General features: G+C 40.2%; 1 protein-coding gene and 1 non-coding gene across 2 annotated transcripts in view; both read right to left on the bottom strand.

The window, feature by feature from the left end:
* Positions 1-19815, bottom strand: part of Wdr43 (WD repeat domain 43) — a 50330-nt gene that overhangs the window by 30109 nt on the left and 406 nt on the right. Inside the window, exons 2-5 of the mRNA XM_010604694.3 lie at positions 12088-12225; positions 8750-8871; positions 3916-4036; positions 2831-2970 (exon numbers count right to left, since the gene is read on the bottom strand). Of these exons, the coding sequence (XP_010602996.1) occupies positions 2831-2970; positions 3916-4036; positions 8750-8871; positions 12088-12225 (521 nt within the window). The remainder of the gene's footprint in view (positions 1-2830; positions 2971-3915; positions 4037-8749; positions 8872-12087; positions 12226-19815) is intronic.
* LOC117286695 lies at positions 3426-3510 on the bottom strand. The gene has a single exon (XR_004517829.1). It is a non-coding gene; the product is annotated as a small nucleolar RNA SNORD53/SNORD92 (small nucleolar RNA).

Raw genomic sequence — 19815 nt, 5'->3', positions numbered from 1 at the left:
GTAACTTTATATATACACAGTTCACTATCTATAGGCTATTCCTCAATAAAGCTAAGTACAAATAAAAGAACAAGTACCAGATATGATTTCCAAAACAATTCAAAGTCAGTTTCTCTTTATCGACTAGTAAAACACATCTAACAATCTTTCGATATTTTTGAGATTAGAATTAACAGGGAACTTTCATGAGCTACATTCCTGGCCCAACCTAAATGCTTTCATACTTTAATTTAAAAATGCATTCTTGCCAGGCATGGTGGCACATACCTACAATTTGGGAGTAGTGCGCATCGAAGAGAAGCTTGGTCACGGGCACATGCAGAATCTCCAATGTATTTTTAAAATACAAGTGAAACTATAATTTAGAATCTTTAATCTTAGGTTTCTTGATTAATTTATAAGAAATTAAATTATTCCAATTATTTTAAGGTTTTTTACATGTTTTTTAAAAACATAGCTCAGCATGGAAACTGAAAAGTTGACACCTGTAAGTAGACTTTAGATGGCTTATACAACAGTAGTGAATTTGCTGGGATTAAATGTGCATCCTACACATATGCTACACAACTGGGCTGTAGATGTTTATGTTTGATTTTCAAACCTATATACACAGTAGCAGTTTATGTGGTTACTATTTGATCATTTAGAATGAGAATAAAGTTAGCTTAGCTGTGCATTAAGTAAAACATTAGAGATGCTGGGGATTTAGCTCAGTGGCATCGTGCCTGCCCTGAATGCCAAGGGTTCGATCCCCCATGGGGGGGGGGTGAGAAAGATGAATCAAAATAGAAGGCATTGAAATTTGTGTTCACAAGTCTTCCAACCTCTCAGGTGCCTAATAGTTCACATAACAAGTAGTAAAAGTAGTTGAAGTAAAAGAACATATCCAATAGACTTTGCTCTAAAAGGCCATTAGTTATTTATATCCACAGTCACTGCATTTCAGACACAGCAATGTTTCTATGGTACTGGAACCTGTATACATGTTATGTAAATAATATGAAACTGTATTATTTTTCAAGTCTTTTAAGCTTTGGATAATCTCTTGTTAAGATGTTAAAGAATAAAACTACTGGGAAAAAAATAAAGAAATGTGTCCTTCAATGGGCCAGGGTTTAGCTCAGTGGTGCCACACCTGCCTCCTAAGTACAAGGTTGAGTTTGATCCCCCCCCAGGGGGATCTTCAAAAATAATTATCAGGAGCTGGGTATAATGGCATATATCTGTAATCCCAGGATTTAGGAGACTGAGGCAGGAGGACTGCCATGAGTTCAAGGTCAGTCTGGGCTACAAAGTGAGTTCAAGGCCAGCCTGAACTACAAAGCAAGACCCTGTCTCAAAAATCCAAATCAAAACAAATACACACGCACACACATACGCGCGCGCACATACACACACACACACACACACACACACGTATGCATACATGTATCAGGGAACCCTTAGGTTTGCTCTAACACCAAAGCTTATGGAGTTTGTTAAGCAGCCTTTTAACGTGGGATATAAATTTTAGAGGAGAGGCATACAAGTTAAATTTAAGCTTACTGCTCTGATACCAAGACATCCCCAGGCAAAATACTATTTTTCATAATCATAACTGAAATCAGCCTCTTATAGAGAAATTCTGTAGCTTCAGAAACTAAGGCAGTAGGGCACTAAAGTGTGAAACACTGAAGACTGAAGCACTCGGTAATGTCAGGAAACCTTGGAGGCAGATTTTAACTCTGACATTATTAATTGTTTCTGGTTTTGCAGCACTAGGGATAAAACCCAGGTCTTCACATGTGCCAGGCCAGCACTCTACCTCTGAGCTCTACTCCCAGCTTTCGTCTTTTTGAGACAGGGTCTGGCTAGGTTGCACAAGCTGGCCTTGAATTCCTGGGCTCTAAGAAACCTTCTCCCTCCCAAGCAGGACTGGAAAGCAGTGCCACCAAGCCTATCGTGCTAAGTACCATCTCTAAATAAGCCTTATTTTATAAAACCCATACTAGCCGGGGATTTGGCTCAGTGGTTCCGCTGCCTGCTTTGCAAGTGCAAGTGCACGTTTGATCCCTGTCACCAAAAGGAAAAAAAACAAAAACAAAAACAAAAAACTCATACTAGCTTTATATGATCACAAACATGCTCAACTATTACTAAAATACAAAACCAATTCCATATTTTGTCTATGAAAACTGAAAAGGGCAACTTCAACATCAGATAAAGTTCTAAAATCCAAGAAATTTCTTACTTCCTACATTTAAATTTTTTGATAGTTCTTTAGCATCAAATTAATTTTAACTTTTAGAAGTTAACTCTAAAGCCAAGTGTGGTGGCATATGCCTGTAATCCCAGAATTTGGGAGGCTAAATCAGGAGGATCTCCATGAGTTCAAGGCCAGCCTGGGCTACACAGCAAGGAGACGCTATCTTGAAAACAAAGAAACAAAACTCCCAAGGGAATTAATAACAGCAAAAATGGCTTAATGGGGATTCTCAGAATGTCAAGGAATTTTATATCCTCAGGAAACCATCAGTAAATAGACATTACTCTATTAACTGAGAGGTGCCATTTATTTCAACAAAATGGAAGTCTTCTCCCTAAAAATTTTTATTTTTAAATTGCCCAGTCACAAAACATATTCAGGCCACTACATCTCTAAGGAAGCAGAAAGGAGGCTCTATTATGTAATGCTCTTAAATTGTTCTCCAAAAGGGCCAACGTTCAGGCAGGTTCAGTTCTTCATTATTAAGTCAGTGTAATGCCAACAATAAAGCACATCTATAACTACACAAACTGTGACAGATACCTTGCAGGCAAAGCCACCCCCAAATCCAAAAGAACTACCTACCAGACATTGAGTAACCGGTCGTGCACTGCTCCAGATAGGAAATAGAGGCCTGTAATCCCATCAAAGGGCTGGCTCTCATTAGGGGGTCTGATAGTAGTGAACATAAGCGATGAAACTGGCGTTGCATGTCCTGTGAAGTGCTAGAGAAAGTTAAATCTCATTTAGGAGAGGACAGATTCAAAGTACAAAAAGTAGAATCCATATGTATCATAAAGAAGCTATTATTAATCTAGGGCCAGGGATGCAGCTCAGTGGCATAGTGCCTGCCTGGCAAACACAAGGTCCTGAGTTCGATTCCAGGTTCCAGAAACAAAAACAAAAACAAAAAAAAATGTGCACACTTTGGCAGCAAATGTATTATTAATCTGGCAGGAAAGCTCCACAACAAAGTTGTTTAATTACAAGCAAATGAGAGTTGTGCTATTATCCTTTCACATTTTAAACATCTATCTGAAAATCAAAATTAAATGCCTTTTTTTTTTTTTTTTTTGGTAGCACTTGGGATCAAACCCAGGGTCTCGGGAATGCTAGGCAAGCACTACACCGTTCAGCTACCTCCCCAGTTCTAACTCTACTACTGTAAAGGGTTGCTTAGGTGCTCAGACACAGCCAAGGAATTGCAGGTCTTCATTTTACTCTCAGGGAGTCGAAACCACAATTGTACAGCATCATCACAGCACCAAAAGTTTAACCTGCACTAACCTGAGTGCAACTGTTTTTCCTAACACTAAATTTCCACTAGAAAATAAACTAGAAAACAAAATTACTATAATAACACACAGTAAGAGATTTTCAACTCAAATCCCATTTATTTGATTCGTTCTGGAAAGAACAAATCAAATATGAAGCCTAATTTTTGTCTGTTAATTCTACTATTTGACATACACAAAAAATCTGTTTTGCTTTTTGACAGTCTTCTTATGCTGCGCAGGCTGGCCTCAAGCCGTCCTGAGTGCTGGGAGTACAGGCACAAAGCACCAAGCCTAAGAATTTGTATTCTTAACACAGCATCCTATGGCTCAAACTTCTTTCTCCACACCTGCTCTCTATGACTGTTATGCTTAGAAGTAATTTGATACACTCACTCTGTAGATTTCTTTGGTCTCCAAAACCCATAGTTTGATTGTTCGACCAGCTGAAAGTAACATTTTTCCATCTGGGCTGATACACAGGGAAGTGACGCTGCTATTGTCACCTTTCCATTTGCTATAATGTAAAGAAAAGCATAAACATCTTAATAAATGGAAAGAACGTTTACTCAACAGAAAATAACAAAAAAGCAAACCAGCATTAAAAATTACCATGCAAGGTCAATCGCATTTCCTAAAATCGTGCCTTAGGTTAATAACCCTGGACATATCAGTGAAGCCTCCTGAGGGTGCTCTGAACACAGCATGCTCCCCCTTTGGATAAAATTTCAAGAGGTGGCAGGAAATGGGTAGGTGAGAGTTGTAAGAATGGAAAAGAGGGGACTATGTGTATCTAGTGACCCAGGCAACTACCTCTCTGGACCTTCACAAGTCCAGCCCACCCACCTCCATGGCACATCCTGCTTTCTCTACAACATTAGCCTTTAATCCCTTAGCAGCAAAAACTGTCTCAGGGTGCAGCCCAAAAAGTTTATTTCTATCCCAAATCTATGTGGATGAATTCCCATCAGGTAAGTGAAATAAACCAGGTAGTTTATTCCTTTCAAGAGAGTGGCTATGATTAGAACCATATTTTGCAGTTTGTTGAACATATTAATGCTGCTGAGCAACAGGGCACGTGGCTATTTATTTACATCTAAAATACATACTACCAAAAAAAAAATACTACAGACTATTCTAACTCAAGAGGCTGAGGCAGGATTGCCATGAGTTTGAGGCCAGCCTGGGCTGTATGATGAATTAGAGCCCAGCCTGAACAACATGGCAAGACCCTGTCTCAAAAGAACAACAAACAAACAAACAAACAAACAATTGTGGTTAACCCAAAATGCCCCCAAAGCCTCCTTGTATTGAAGGTTTGGTTGCTAGCTGGTGGGGTTTGAGGAACTGAGTGGATCATGAGGACACCAGCTGACTCCGCTGGAGGAAGCAGGTCACTGGGGGTAGTGTGCCCTTGAAGGGCAGATCCTGTCCCCTGCCCGTTCCTCTCTCTCACCCTTTCCCTGTGCTCTGCTTCCTAGCTGCCAAGGGGTGAGAAGCTTTCTTCTGCCACGCTGCTGGGCCTTGAAGATAGCCAACCACAGAAACTTCTGAAATCATGAGCCAAAGTAAATCTTCTCTCCTTGGGCTGGGGATTTAGCTCAGTGGTACCGCACCTGTCTGGCAAGCACAAGGTCCTGAGTTCAATACCCAGAACCAGGGGAAAAAAAAGAAAAGAAAAAAAAATGTTCTCTGCTTAAAAAGGTTATATATTACTAAAGAATTAATACTCAGAGACATACACTGCAGCTTCTTTGAATCAGTAAGGAAAAAGAACTCACAGCTGTAGTCCTAGCTCTATGGGAGACTGAAGTAGAAGGATTGCAAATTCAAGCCCAGCCTGGGCAACTTAGCAAGATCCTGTCTCAAAATAAAAATAACTAAAAGCTGGGGATGTAGTGAAGGGCCTGAGTTTAATCCCCAGTACTGGAAACAAACACACACACACACACACACACACACACACACACACAATAACAACAAAGACTTCACAGGGAAAACAGAAGAGACATAAACAGGAATTCATAGGAAAAATGCAAATTTTTACAAATGATACACTTAAACATATCTGTAATCAAGGAAATGTCCATAATAATGAAAGAATTTTTTTCTTCACCCTCTTGCTTCTAAAATTTTTTCCAGTTTCTCGCCATATCCCAGTCCCAAGACTGACTTCTACTCATTGTTCGGTATAAATTCACTAAATTGATCCACATATCAGACCCGAAGCAGGGCATGGTGCCGCACACCTCTGACACGAGCGAGGCACAAGGACTGTCATGAGTTCCAGGCCAGCCTGGGCTCTGTGGTAAATTCAAGGCCAGTCTGAACCACACAGCAAGTCTGTCTCAACAAACAAGAAGGTAGCCTGCCCTGAGGAGGCCACACGCTTCCCCGATCTACCTATCCATTCTGAGAAAGGGTCAGTGCCAATGCCGCCACTCAGTGTAATCCTCCTATGTCAGCACCAACAGAGAACTCGTCAGACTCCTAAGGGCCAACATACTACATCAGAGCTGTATGGGCACAGGCAGCACACAGATGCCCACTAAAGCTGAAAATGCACTAGACTGGAATGTTCTCCAGTGGGAAACACAGTGGGTTCCAGAGGCATGAGCTGTATTACCAACATTTTAGGCCTCCCAACATTCCACAAAGGAAGTCCAAATGAAGTGCCACACACCCACACCCAGGCCTTCCACTCAGCTTTTTAATGTTTTGTTTTCAAATACCAACAGGCCACCGAGAAGAATGCTTTCAACATTAAAACTAGAAATCAAGGGCCGGGGATTTAGCTCAGTGGCTCCACTGCCTACCCTGCAAGCGTAAGGACCCGAGTTCAATCCCCAGTACAAAATAAAAAAACTAGAAACCAAATGAACAACAAGGAAAGAAAAATACTGAAATCCTATTGCAATTATTTTCAAGGAGTTAGAAAGAAGCAATGCAATCAAAAAAAAAAAGAAGAAGAAGAAAGAAACAGAACAATAAACAGCTCCAGAAATTTAAACTATGTTAAGAACTGGGTACAGTGGGACATGCCTGTAATCCCAGCACCCTGGGAAGATGAGGCAGGAGGACCAAAAATTCATGTGTAGCCTCCCAAAATAAAATTTTTAGCTGGGCGTGGTGGCATACGCCTGTAATCCCAGCACTTGGGAGGCTGCTACAGGAGGATCGTTGTGAGTTGTGAATTCAAGACCAGCTTGGGCTACATAGTGAGAATTTTCCAGGTCAGTCTCAACTACACAGTGAGACCCTGTCTCAAAAAAACAAAACAAAAAAAATAAAATAAAATAAAAATTTTAAATGTAGTTCAGTGTAAAGGCCCTAAATTAATCCCCCTGTACCGACAGACAGACATGGTAAGAGAAATTTAAACATTCAACAGGTACTGAAAATGAAATTGACCTAACAGAAAGAAAAGATAAAATGCAAAAGTAAGAGACAAAGAGCAGGGGATGTAGCTCAGTGGTAAAGTGCTTGCCTAGAATGCACAGGGTTCAATATTCAAATTCCATGTACTTCAATCAGGGGTGTGGAGGCACTAGAGGTAGACAGAAATTTACAAGATAAGGAGATACAAGGCCTGGATTAACAGTTCATTAGAGAACAGAAAAAAAGGACAAAATTATCTAATACAAAACAAAAAAGAAGCATATCAATCTCCAGGCTAAATGAATGCATCAAGCACCAATGTTACTCATTCATTAAATAAGAGTACAAAAGACTGCAGAATACTAAAAATAATTAACATTAAAAAACTTAGAAAACAATGGACTGAGGCCTTCAAAATCCTGAGGGCGAGGGAATGGGTAAAAAAGTTAAGAACCAAGATACATCATGTAAAGGTACAAGTTCCCAATGATGAATATAACTGTATTATACACCTAAAATGTACCAATAAACTTAATGAAAGAAAAAAATCTGGGGGAAGACTGGGTGTGGTGGCAGCGCTCAGGAAGTCGAGGCAGGAGGGCTTTTGCAAGTTCCAGGCCAGCCAGAACCACATAGCAAGACTCTATCTCAAAAAACCAAAAAACAAACAAAATAAATTGAATCAATCCAGGCCATCATGGCAGTCATCATCACAGTGCAATGAAGGGACATTCACAAAAGAGGACCTCCAGGACTGCTTAAGAAAGTGCCAACAGCAACGGGTTAAGTAGGTCTGAAAGAAAAAGGACACTGGGGGGGTAATGGCAAAGTGTCTTTAATTGTAGTAAATTTTAGTTTAGTCATTTGCTATACTTTTCATTCACACTTAAGGTAAATACAGAAGAAAGGGGAGAGAAAATGAAGGATCAGAGTTAAATCTCACAACCCAAAATAAACGTCTCCTCCTTAAGAAAAAGTTTAATGTTAGTAGATAGCATCTAGCTCTGGGTAGGAGTGGGGAATCAATAATAGAACATAAGAATGTTAAGGATTAGGCTGAACACACATTTAGTGGGAAAGAGGCTGGGCTCTTGTTTAGCCTATTTCTCAATTTTGAGACAGGCACAGTGAACCCCGCGCTACTGCATCCAGGCACGTGTCTAGCATGACAGATGGCACCTTGGACACTGCTACTCTGCATGAAGGATCAGACTTGGCAAACACTCACCCAGCCACACAGTAACAAGGGAAATGGGGTAACACCTACCGACCGCTGCCCACTTACATTCTAGCATCTCACCACCCTGTCCAGTGGGTCTTTCACATATTTTGAGTTCATGTTCAACTTGTCTAAAGCCTTCAAACCATTTCCCTCCTCTGACCATAATTTCTATTAACTGGAAGGTATTTCCATTCTCTACCATGCATCGTGCCCCGGACAGACCCTCAAAATTAGCTTGCTCGGTACCAAGTAAATCTTTCATTTCCTGGTCTCCTGGACTGTTTCTTCCAGCTCCCCACCTTTCTCCTCTCTTTAAACCATTCTTCTGCTCCTCTATCTAAATCCTATCTGTCACAGAAGGTCCAACTGAAATCCCTCCCTTCCCAACACAGCCGTATTCATCTGACAAGTAATCACACGCTATTTTCCGCCATCTCTCGTGCAGTATTTCACTCTTGTGCCATTTAGCTCTGCTAAAACCTTGTGACCAATTTGACTAAACATTTCTTTAAAATAGTCTATACCTTCTCAACATGTATGTTCCCCACTGTGTCCAACATGGTCTGTCACGGGCTCATTTCCAAAAGGTCCCTGCAGCCAACCCCACCCCAGAGAAGCGACATTACTCACCACTTCACTTTGCACGCCCGTGTGTTCCACTCCACAATATGCTTATCATCTGAACAACTATATAAGCAGCCACTGTCTTGATGCCACTGTATGCAATTGACTCTGTTGTCATGACCACCACCCTGCAGATTAAAAAATGTAAACACAGAATGTTAGTAATGAATCCTAGTCATTATCAGTTTAACAAACGTTAAATACATCTATCCATTTTAGTTTTCCAAAATCTCTAATTCAGTTTTCAAAAATGAGATAAAATAGCTACAACATCATCAAAACGCTAGCTTTCCCTTCTCTGCAGAAAAAAACTACCTCCACATTCTAAATCAAAGAATACGAGTCTTGAACACCACTTGCTCTTGACAGGAACATTGGCTCTAAGAGCAACAAAATCTGAACAGCAGAAGGAGCTAGTAAAGTCAAACAGTGGAGTCCAAAATCAACTTATATTTTTGTTTTGTTTTGATTTTTGTTTTTTAAAACAGGGTCTCACTCTGTAATTCAGGCTTGCCTCACTCAAGGTGATCCTCCTGCCTTAGCCTCCCAAGTGCTGGGATTATGGGCATGTACCACCACACCTGGCAAAAATCAACTCCTAAAAGGTAAACATTTCACTGAAAATCTCCTTTAGAAATACCAAAAACAGCACAGTGGCACATCCATGTAATCCCAGCACTCAGAGCCTGAGGCAGGAAGACCCAGAATTGCAGTCCAGCCTGGGTAACTTCTAGAGACCTGGTCTTTCAAAATAAGGGTCAGGGCCAGGGATTTAGTGCAGTGGCACTGCACCTGTCTCATAAGTGCAAGGTCCTGAGTTCAATCCTCAGTACCGCAAAACAAACAAACAAAAAACAGTGAGGGCCTGACTCAGTGTGAAGGTCCTGGATTCAATCCCCAGTACTAAAAAGAAACAAAAAAGTAAAGGAGCTCGGCACAGCTGCACATGCCTATCAGGAGGCTGAGGCAGGAGGATCACAAGTTCAAGGCCAGTCTGGGCCACAAAGCTAACTCAAGGTCTGCCTGAGCTACATAGCAAAACTTTGTCTCAAAACAAAATAAACCTCTCCTTCAATTAAAAAAAGTCACTCTTTGTTCAGATAAACACTAAATGCCTGCCTGAGTTATGGCCACACCACCTGAACAGCACTTTAAATACAAACAGCACTCTAAGGCACCCCTCCTCACCAGGAGCATAGAAGAAAGGAGACCACAGTAACAGAAACACGACTAATGTGGAAGATGAGAATTCTTAGGTGATTATAGATCTGCACTTAGAAAATGTCTTTATGTCAAAGATCACCGTGGTCTCCCATTCACATACATTCCCGGGCAAACTCACTCAGCAGACTGGCGCGCTAAGTCACACACTACAGCAATTGTTCTTGTCACTCTTTGCACCTAAACATACAGCGAAGCACTACTATGTACATATCTAAGAATCAACAGCATTATTCAAAATCATAGAAGCTACTCTGAAATACAATTACTCCTACTTCAAAAGAAAGATGTTTTAAAACATTAAGGTTTTACTTCTCTTTTCGGCTAGCTACTCGAAGTAGTCCTGTATTTTATGTATGTGCTCTCTCTCTCACACACACACAGAATTAAAGGCTATAAACACAAATTCCACAGAAGTCAGAGACAGTAAACGTATTAAAATATTCTTAGGAATCAAATACAAGCCAAAAAGTAGCCCTTTCAGTCAGTCTATCTAGTAATTTGCTTAGCACTATACTGCCCAAGCAGATGAGATTATCATAAGGTGGGGGGACTGTAAGACACAGCTAGGGGCAGTGAAATCAGCACATCCTTTCAGACAGCAAACTGGCAACGTGCCCCTCACTCATTCACTTACTCATTCAACCAACATTTACCAGGCACTTTCAATGTATTACTATGTCCAAGTCTTACTGAAGTTATACAAGCTAGGTTGTAGAATAAACACTTAAAAGGTGAGAAGTTAAATGATCCATGATTGAGTAAGCAGGAGGATTCGATCTTAGGACAGCTGCAAAGCTGTGTCCCTTTCTACGTCACCGGACCAGTCTGACACCCTTCACCCCATACTACAGTAAGACCCTGTCTCAAAAACACAGAAGTGTTAAAAATAAAAGTACTTGTAATAATGAAGTAGTGAGAGGATTCAAGAAAGAATTTTGGCTCTCTCAGTATCATGCCTGCAGCCATCACGCTGCACAGGACACTGGATACCTGCTGCCCCCCAAAACTAACCAAGTCAAAGGATGGCTGGCTCTCAACCGCAGGGGGTTGAGAGCCGAAGTGAGGACCACCAACATCAGCTGGGAGGGCAGGGAGAAACTGAGGGTGACAGACCCCGAACACCACATTCTCCTTACAGCTGTACACAGTACCTTTAAGATGAAAACAATTTCTAAAGGCAGATTTAAAATCAGGTAACATTTTTCAGCTACCAAATCAGGTGGGGTTTTTTTCCCCTAATCATTGCCTCTGCTTTAATGGGATATTCAGCAGTCACAATTACTCTCCTGGAACAGAGGTACTGTCCAGATGAAAGTACAAATCAAGAACACTCTCAGAAGTCATGTTTACAGTATATAAAGGGGGGAACACTAAAGAGACAGCACCACCAACAGAAGATCTGCTGCTTAAAGGCCTCAGCTTCAGCAGTTATTCCAGCTGCCTTCTTTGCTTCCCTTGCCCAAAAGGAAGTGGCTAGCTGCTTACGCAGCTGCCTGTGATACCCTAGAGTTCCTTTAACCTTTGTCAATAATTCTTCACACTCTGACCCCTAACAAAGATGACGTTACCTAAATCAGCTCTTATCAACTATTACTACTCATCACATGTTTGTAATCTCAGCACTCAGGAAGCTGAGGCAGGAGGATCACTATAAATTCGAGGCCAGCCTGAGCTACATAGTGAGTTTGGGACCAGTCTGAACTACATAGTGAGACCCTGTCTCAAAAAAAAAAAAAAAAAAAAAAAAAAAATAAATAAATTTTTTAAATTTAAAAGGAGGTAGAGGGGGAGGAGAAAAAATAAAGCATTGTGATGCATTGTGTACATGTACCAATTCTCCACAATGAGCATAATCATTATGTACTTGCAAACATGTACTAATAAAAACAAAAAATTATAAATGAAAAAATAAATAAAACATTTATCTTTCTGCAGCTGTTAGCCCAGTGCCTAAGGTCTAGTCAGCAAACAAGACTGTGATTATCAAAGTGAAAAAATGAATGAAACATAAGCAAAAACACTGCCCATATAGTACAAATCTCATCACGTCTCTTGAAGGGTTTCTAATAATCTCAGTTCTCATCAGACCTTTCATGTAAAATACACATAAATACACTTACTACTAATTTACTGTGCAATTCTCCTTTTACTGTACTGTACAATAAAATGCTACCAACTGCTGTACCAAGAGCCAACAAGTCAATCTGGTCACCCGTTCCTATAGCTTCTGATTTCCGCTTTTTCCTCTGGTGGCTCTCCTGGAAAAAAAAAAATTAAAACAGCATTTTTAGTTAATATTTCAAACACTAAAACATCATTAACTCATAAAGAAATGTCTGCTAGCCCACAAAACATACATTTAAAAAGAACGAGGGCAAGAATACACTTTCAAGTAATTTCCCATTAGTTTAAAAAAAGAAAAACCTCCAATGGGAAGAGAAAGTCAAGGCTCTAGGCCCCACTCCCGCCTCCCAGAAGGAGGCAGCGAACAGGACACACTCTAGGTACTATCTCCTAGGCCCACACAGCTCCAGTGCTCTTTCCACTTCTCCCACTAAACCCTTCCCGACAGGATCAAGAGAACCTTCCACTCCTCCAGGGTAGACAGGATCCAGACTCCAGGGCCTAGGGTCCATAGATCCACAGCTGAACGGCCAATGACACTTCCCTTTCCCCGTCCCAACCTGTCCTCAAATTCTAGCTTAGTTTCCAGAAGAGGGACTCAAATGCTTTTATATTTATCAATATGTACTGAGTACAATTTGCATCAACAAGCAGCTGTTAAGTTGTAGAGCAACTCAGGGCACACACAGAAACTGCTCCAGGGCTGATCGGGGTTCGCCTGGTTCCATGTTTGCTCAGTGATTCAAGACCACTTAAAAGGCACAAGTTTCCATCTAGTGGCAAATGTATCGCAAAACTCTGATTTCAAATGTGACGCTGTCCAGCAAAAAGACAATCAATAATCACAACTTACGATCACTACAAGACCAGAGCTTACAATGTTGAAAATTTATTTTATTTTAACACTTCTCTTCCACATATTTTTAAAAATTAGAGTTTGAGGGCCAGGGATTTAGCTCAGTGGTGCCGCCGCCTGCCTTGCAAGCACAAGGTCTTGAGTTCAATCTCCAGTACCACAAAAACAAACAAATAATAACAATAATAATAATAATAATAATTAGAGCTTGACAGTTTATGTGTTTCAGTATGAAAAAAGCTGAGAAATTCACTCTTCAGCAAAAAACAAACCAACACTATAGAAAAGAAAACATTTTAATAGTGCAGGATCTCTGCTCTGCTGCACAGAAAGCCAGAACACAAAGGAGACACAGTGGCAAACGCCTGTAACCCTAGCACTTGGAAGGCTGAAGCAGGCAGATCACTGAGTTTGACGCCAGTCTGGGCTACGCAGTGAGTTCAAGGCCAGGCTAAACTGCAAAGGAGAGACCTTGTCTCAAAAGTAAAACATACAAGAATGAAATCAAGAACTACCAAATGCAAAACTACAGTGCTACCAGTGTGTAAATATCAGTTAAGTTTCCAAAGCATTTTCCCCCTTTTTTTTTTCTTTTAGTTATTTTAGGGGGATATTACATTTGAAGAATTTGACTGGACACTTAGGTGAACAAAAAATGAAGATTTAACAAACAAAAAACAGTAACAGTTTGCAAATCTTCAGTAATGTATCCATGTTAATAAACCCAAAAGAGAAGTTACAAGTGAAAAAATTCTGAACACTCTCATCAGTAACACTTAACCTACTTGAAACATTATGAGGGCCCTAGGCCCTGCCTTCCATTATGTCTTGTGATTAAAAAAAAAAAAAAAAGACAGTGACTGTTTCTTAATGATAACAATAAGACATATTGCCATTAATTCCTCTCAAAATACTCCCCCCAGGTAACGTATACAGGTGCAAATTCACTACAATGAGTGTTATCATTGTGCACGTCTGAAATGTACCAATATGTTTTGCTATTTTAAAAAAACTTCCCTCTTCAAACACACTTATCCCCACATTCCTGCCACTTTCAGAAGCAGTTCTGGAAGTCCTCTATCATTAGTTGGACTGTTGAGGCTGCCTTTATATCCCAAATCTATTCAAAATATTTATCTTTCATGGTCCTTTTGACTTGAAGAATGATCAGAAGTCACACGGTGCCAGCTCCAATGAGTAAGGTGAATGAACATACACCATTATGTTTCTTAAGTCTACCTTAGTGCTGGAGGGTCTTGCCAGCCACATTCACTCATTTTTGATCACACCTCATACAAACATTCAGAAAAAGAGGACTTCCAGAACTGCTTCACAAGGAGGCAAGATCAAGGGCCATGACAATGAGATAAAAGAGTTTAAAACAAGGAGTATGGTGAGGGGAATTAAAGGCTGTATGTATTTCACTATAATAAACTTTTTCTAAAGTTTAAAAGTTCACCACGTATTTCAATCACACCTCATAAACAAATACCTAAAGCTGCCTTTAGCTAGGCATGATGGCACACGCCTGTAATCCCAGCACTCAGGATGCTGAGGCAGGAGGATCGTCACGAGTTCCAGACCAGGCAAGGCTACATAATGCATTCAAGGCCAACCTGAACTACACAGTAGGATCCTGTCTCCAAAAATAAATAAGGGCTGGGGATTTAGCTCAGTGGGTTCTGCCGTCTGCCTCACAAGCACAAGGTCCTAAGTTTGATCCCCAACACCAAAATAAAAAATTTTTAAATGATAAATAAAGCTGCCTTTGAAGGATCCCAGGGGGCAAATGTGGTTTTTACTTAAGGTTACGAATAAACATTTCATGAAAGGTTAGTAAGGGGACACATACTAACCTACTATGGTTTGGACATCCCTCCTCCAAAAATTTGAAATTCTAGAGCATCTCAGATCAGCTTTCAGATTAGGGATACTCAAACAGTAAAAGTCTACCCAAATATCCTAAAATTTAAGAATCTTTAAATTCTGAATTCTGAAACCTTTATATCCCAAGCATTTCAGAAAAAAAGAAAATACTTCAACTGTGCTACCTTATCAAGAAGCTTTTGTCTGAAAGAATCTAGAAAAGGCCAGGCTTGGTGACACAATCTGTAACTCCAGTATTCTGGGAGGCTGAGGTAGGAGGATCTCACATTCAAGTCTAGCCTGGACAACTTAGTGAGACACTATCTCAAAATAAAAGATTTTTAAATGGCTGGAAGCTGAGGCAGGGGGATCACTGCAAGTTCAAGGCCAGCCTGGACTACATCATGAGACCCTGTCTCAAAAACACAAATAATAATTTTAAAATCATCAATCGATAAATAAGGATTGGGCTTTCCCTGCTATTTGTTCTTGGTAAGTCAAAACTACAGGGAAGGGCCAAGGATTTAGATCAGTGCTGCTGACACCTGCCTTGCAAGCTCAAGGTCCAGAGTTTGAGCTCCGGAACCAAAAAAATTAACACTACAGGGAAATAAAAAATACATACCAAAACAAAAATAAATAAAGGAAGGAAGGAAGGAAGGGTTGGGGTGTAATTCAGTGCAAAGGCCTTGTGTTCAATCCCCAGTGCTACACTCACCCAAATAGATTCCAGAATATATTTCTATTCAAGTTTCCCAAATCAGGTCAAATCATCTACACTGAGGTTTCTCAATGTGTAAAAGAAAAGCTGGTCCAATTTGTACATGCTTTATAGGATGTGAATTTGCACTAAAAAGTACCCAATAAATTTAGAAATTAACATCACCAAATTTCTAATCTCCCTACCTGAGGAATCTACTTTGTTATAGGTGCAAAACAGGTTGAAAGAGGGCCAGGATTTAGCTCAGTGGCACTGTGTCTGCCTTGCAAGTGCAAGGTCCTGAGTATGATTCCCTGGTACAAGGGAAGTAGCCGGGATAAACACGTTGAAGGAAAGTCCACAGGACTTACATGCAACTTTTGAGGCTCACTGACCTAAACCTAAATAATCCAATTAATGAATTTAATCTCAACTGCTGACTTGTATGTTTTCCAGGATGGATGATGTTTTAAACAGTAACTTCCCATTCAGCAGGATGAGCATGTCTAGACATGTGTATTTTAGTGAAATCTAGTATTTAAGTACTACTTTATACTAGAGATCTCTACAACCAATAAGAGGTAAGTACTAATGATTCTAATCTACCCTTTGATCACTACCTAAATACATATACATTTTCCCATTTCGCTTTTCCCTGCACCCGCAGGGGACTTTTCCTACTTACCTCTATTCTTCCTTGGTTAAGAATCTTATCCATGCTTCAAAGTTCACCCTAAATATCCTCTCCTACACAGAAGTCTCTTCATTCACCTAAGATACAAGTCAGGCTCCATGAATCTGAATTGTCTTTTTCTTTATATCTTAGTCATAGTCAGTTGCCACGTGCCAATTGATTATACATGTAAATATGTACCAGTAACAAGAAAGCTTGGCTGAGAATTCAGTTCACGTATTTGTAACTGGAAAATGTGCTATCTTAGACTAAGGAGTCTTTTCCAATCTGAAGGGCAGACTGAGCTAAACAATAAATACCAAAAACCTATCTGATGAAAACTTATCAGGCTTTGACTCAAGCAAGAACCAGAAAACTGAGGCGAGTATGAATAGCACATATGTACTTTATAAACAGGAGTAGTACAAATGAGGTGAAGACAGAAAAGAGAAAAACCACACCTCGGTCATAAGAAGTCTGAATTGATCAACAATTCAATAATGCCTTTTTGAGATAGGGTCTCACTATGTAGTTCAGACTGGCCTTGAACCCACTGTGTAGTCCACGCTGGCCTCAAACCCACACACCCATATCACCATGCCCAGCAAGCAATGACTCTTTTACCCAGAAATACTAGTGTAAGAGTTTTTACTTGGAGACTACTTCACTCATTAAAAAGACTTACACATATGAATAAGTCCACAGAAAAAATTATCCTTATCATGAGTAATATTCTACTATTTTGTTTTTTCTTTTTTTAATGCTGTCACAACCCACTAATCTATTTCACAATCCACCAGTAAATCAAAACCTACTTCTCAAAACTGACTTCTAGACACGGAAAATTATGCCCAAGTTTTAAATGTCACTCCAAAAGTTGACTTTTTACCTGTTTCTTGGCCTATCTTACCACCACATACTCTATCATACAGTTAAGTGGAAAAACTGTATACATTATATTAAAAAAATTACAAACATTATATTAAAACAAATCTCATACATAGAACATCTATTTCTGCCAATTAAATCGAATTTGTACCCTTTACCTTCTTCTGAAGTTTAAATACTTGAAATCTCCAAACAGTACAGGAATACACCTGAATCGTGCTACACCTCTAAGGGGTAGGACTGGGGACACTAGGTTCAGATTGTTCCCAGAAATACCCTTAATGCCACCCTGCTGGCCCTAATTGTCTGAAATGCCACATGCTCCATCCCACAAGTACCAAGCTGTCTGGGATCACATTAACTTTAATCACAGCAAGAGCAGCCCATGATAGATAGGCCTGTTCCTCCAGGGTTGCACAGCCAGTAGGGAAAGAAAGCGCCGAAGTCAGAGACATTTAAGGGGGCAATGCAAGGAGACCAGTTCCTAGGTGACTCAGACACCTACTGTGTGACTCCAGTCTGTCATTTAACATCTCAGATTGTTTACACACATAAACCTAGGAAACACCACAACTATTGTGGTACAAATGCAAAGTATTATAATCATGTAACCAGGAAAAAGAAGTGACAATCTAATTTTTTCTGAACACTTACGAACCACTGCATTAACATATCACCCAAGAAAATCAGCAGAAATTTTTTTCCACGGATAAGAGCGTATCACCACACTTATGTCTGCCCTTGGTTGGCACAATACCCATTACTAAACCTAACACAATTATTAACTCATTTACTTTCATGAATACAAAATTAAATGATAAGTCTAGACAGTACAAACAACCAGTGTACTTATCATGTGCCAGGCATTATTACACCATTTAATCCTGAGGACCTTAAAAGGTGAGTGTCATGGATTGAGGTAGGCATGGTGGCACACACGTCAGCACTCAGGAGGCTGAGGCAGGAGGATTATCATAAATTCCAGGCCAGCCTAAACTAGAATACAATCCTGTTTCCAAAAAAAAGGCAATAATTTTAGGGCATTTCATGGTTATGTGGCTGAAAGGAGTGCACAGATAAAAAGAAACTGAAACCTATACATATTCTGCGTGAGGAGGAGGGGCTGACAGGAAGGTGCTAAGCACATGCTCTACCACTGCACTACACCCCCAGTATACCACTTTCTTAAGAGTCCAACTCATTTTTCAATAATGCCCCCAAACTAAAGTAACTTACTATGAAACAAAGGAACCAAAATCCAGTTATTTTTCTATTGTAGTACAGTGGTATATACAATTCAAAACTATGACTTTTAAGACTAGGAAAAACTTTCATCTCCAAGCACACAATGTGATTGGAAGCCAATAGAAAACCAAAGCAAGTGACAAATTCTGGCCAACCTAACACTATTTGTTGCAGATAACCAAAGACCTGAGCTCCGTCCCTGGTTCCACTTTTGGTCTTCATAACAAGTTGCTTCTTTTATCTACCCTGGAGTGCTAACTATACAAATATAAAATACTAGAAACAGTAATACTTAACACTTAAAGCACTTACACACCAAGAACTACTATAGGTGCTTTCTGTATTATTAAATATATCACCCCTCATACTACTCTACGAAGTAGGTGCTGCTAGTCTTATTTTATAAAAAGAAAACTAGCAGCACAATTACTGTGAGAAAGCAGAGCTTAGACTCAAGCACAGCCTTGCAGTCTGGGTACACACACCTACCTAACCACTATTCCATATTGCTCTTAATTGGTATTACTGTCACTTTATAGGAAATGTTACATTACATCGAAAATAATTTTAAAATGGAAAAATAGGCAGTGTGTGCAATTCTAATGACAACTATGGTTTTTTACAATTATGAGTTTTGTGCTTGACTCAGTCAGCCCTGATAAACGTTATTAGTCAACAGGAGAAACAATGAAAACGTAACTGAAAACCTGAAAATATCTAAACATACATGAAGTATCCCCACTTTCAACTGAAAATGTCCTCTGGCAGTCAGATTAAGATCTACCCTAAATACAAGTTTTTAAAGTTTTACACATTTACAGCAAAATGTCACACACTTTGGAAGAATTTTTCCAAATCAAATCGAAGGAAACTAAATCAGCTTGGCAACTTAATAACTGCAGTACCCACGTGCATTTGAATTTAAGTAGATACAATCTAGTGACTCAAAAGTGAACGGCATCTATCTCAAAGTACAAAGGCTTCCTTAACTCGACAATTTCTCATCTAAGGTGAACTCCACCTTTGACTTACATCACCAGCTCAGTAAATTAGGCTACTACTTCACGTCAGTATCCTAACTGAAAAAATCAAAATAGAGGTGGGGGATGAGAGGGAACCGAACAGAAGTTAAAAGTAAGAAAGAAGATTCACAAGGCTGAGAACGAAAAAGATCTGTGAAAGTCAAGCCTTTTCAAGGACTGAGAGTCCCCACTACCTGGACGTGGAGAACACATGTTGAGCCAGCACCTAGCCGAGAGAGGTCCCAAGAGCACGAAAACAAGACTTACGCATTCCAAATAACCAAAGCAAGCACAATTCACTGAGTAGGAGTGGGAAAGAACAGGACAGCAGCGGGATGGGGCTCTGTCAAAAACCAGGGCTCGGATGAGCGCACGCCGCTGAGCGGGGCCTGGCAGCAGGAGGGCACCCCCGGGGGGGACAGGGGGTTCGGCGAACATGGCGGCCCAGTGGCTGTGGGGCGCAGACCGCATGGA

This window comes from Fukomys damarensis, unplaced genomic scaffold (genome assembly GCF_012274545.1).
Source record: "Fukomys damarensis isolate Sample0158 unplaced genomic scaffold, DMR_v1.0_HiC HiC_scaffold_2, whole genome shotgun sequence".
In the NCBI taxonomy this organism is placed as follows: Eukaryota; Metazoa; Chordata; class Mammalia; order Rodentia; family Bathyergidae; genus Fukomys; species Fukomys damarensis.
This window is presented reverse-complemented; position numbering and strand designations above follow the sequence as displayed.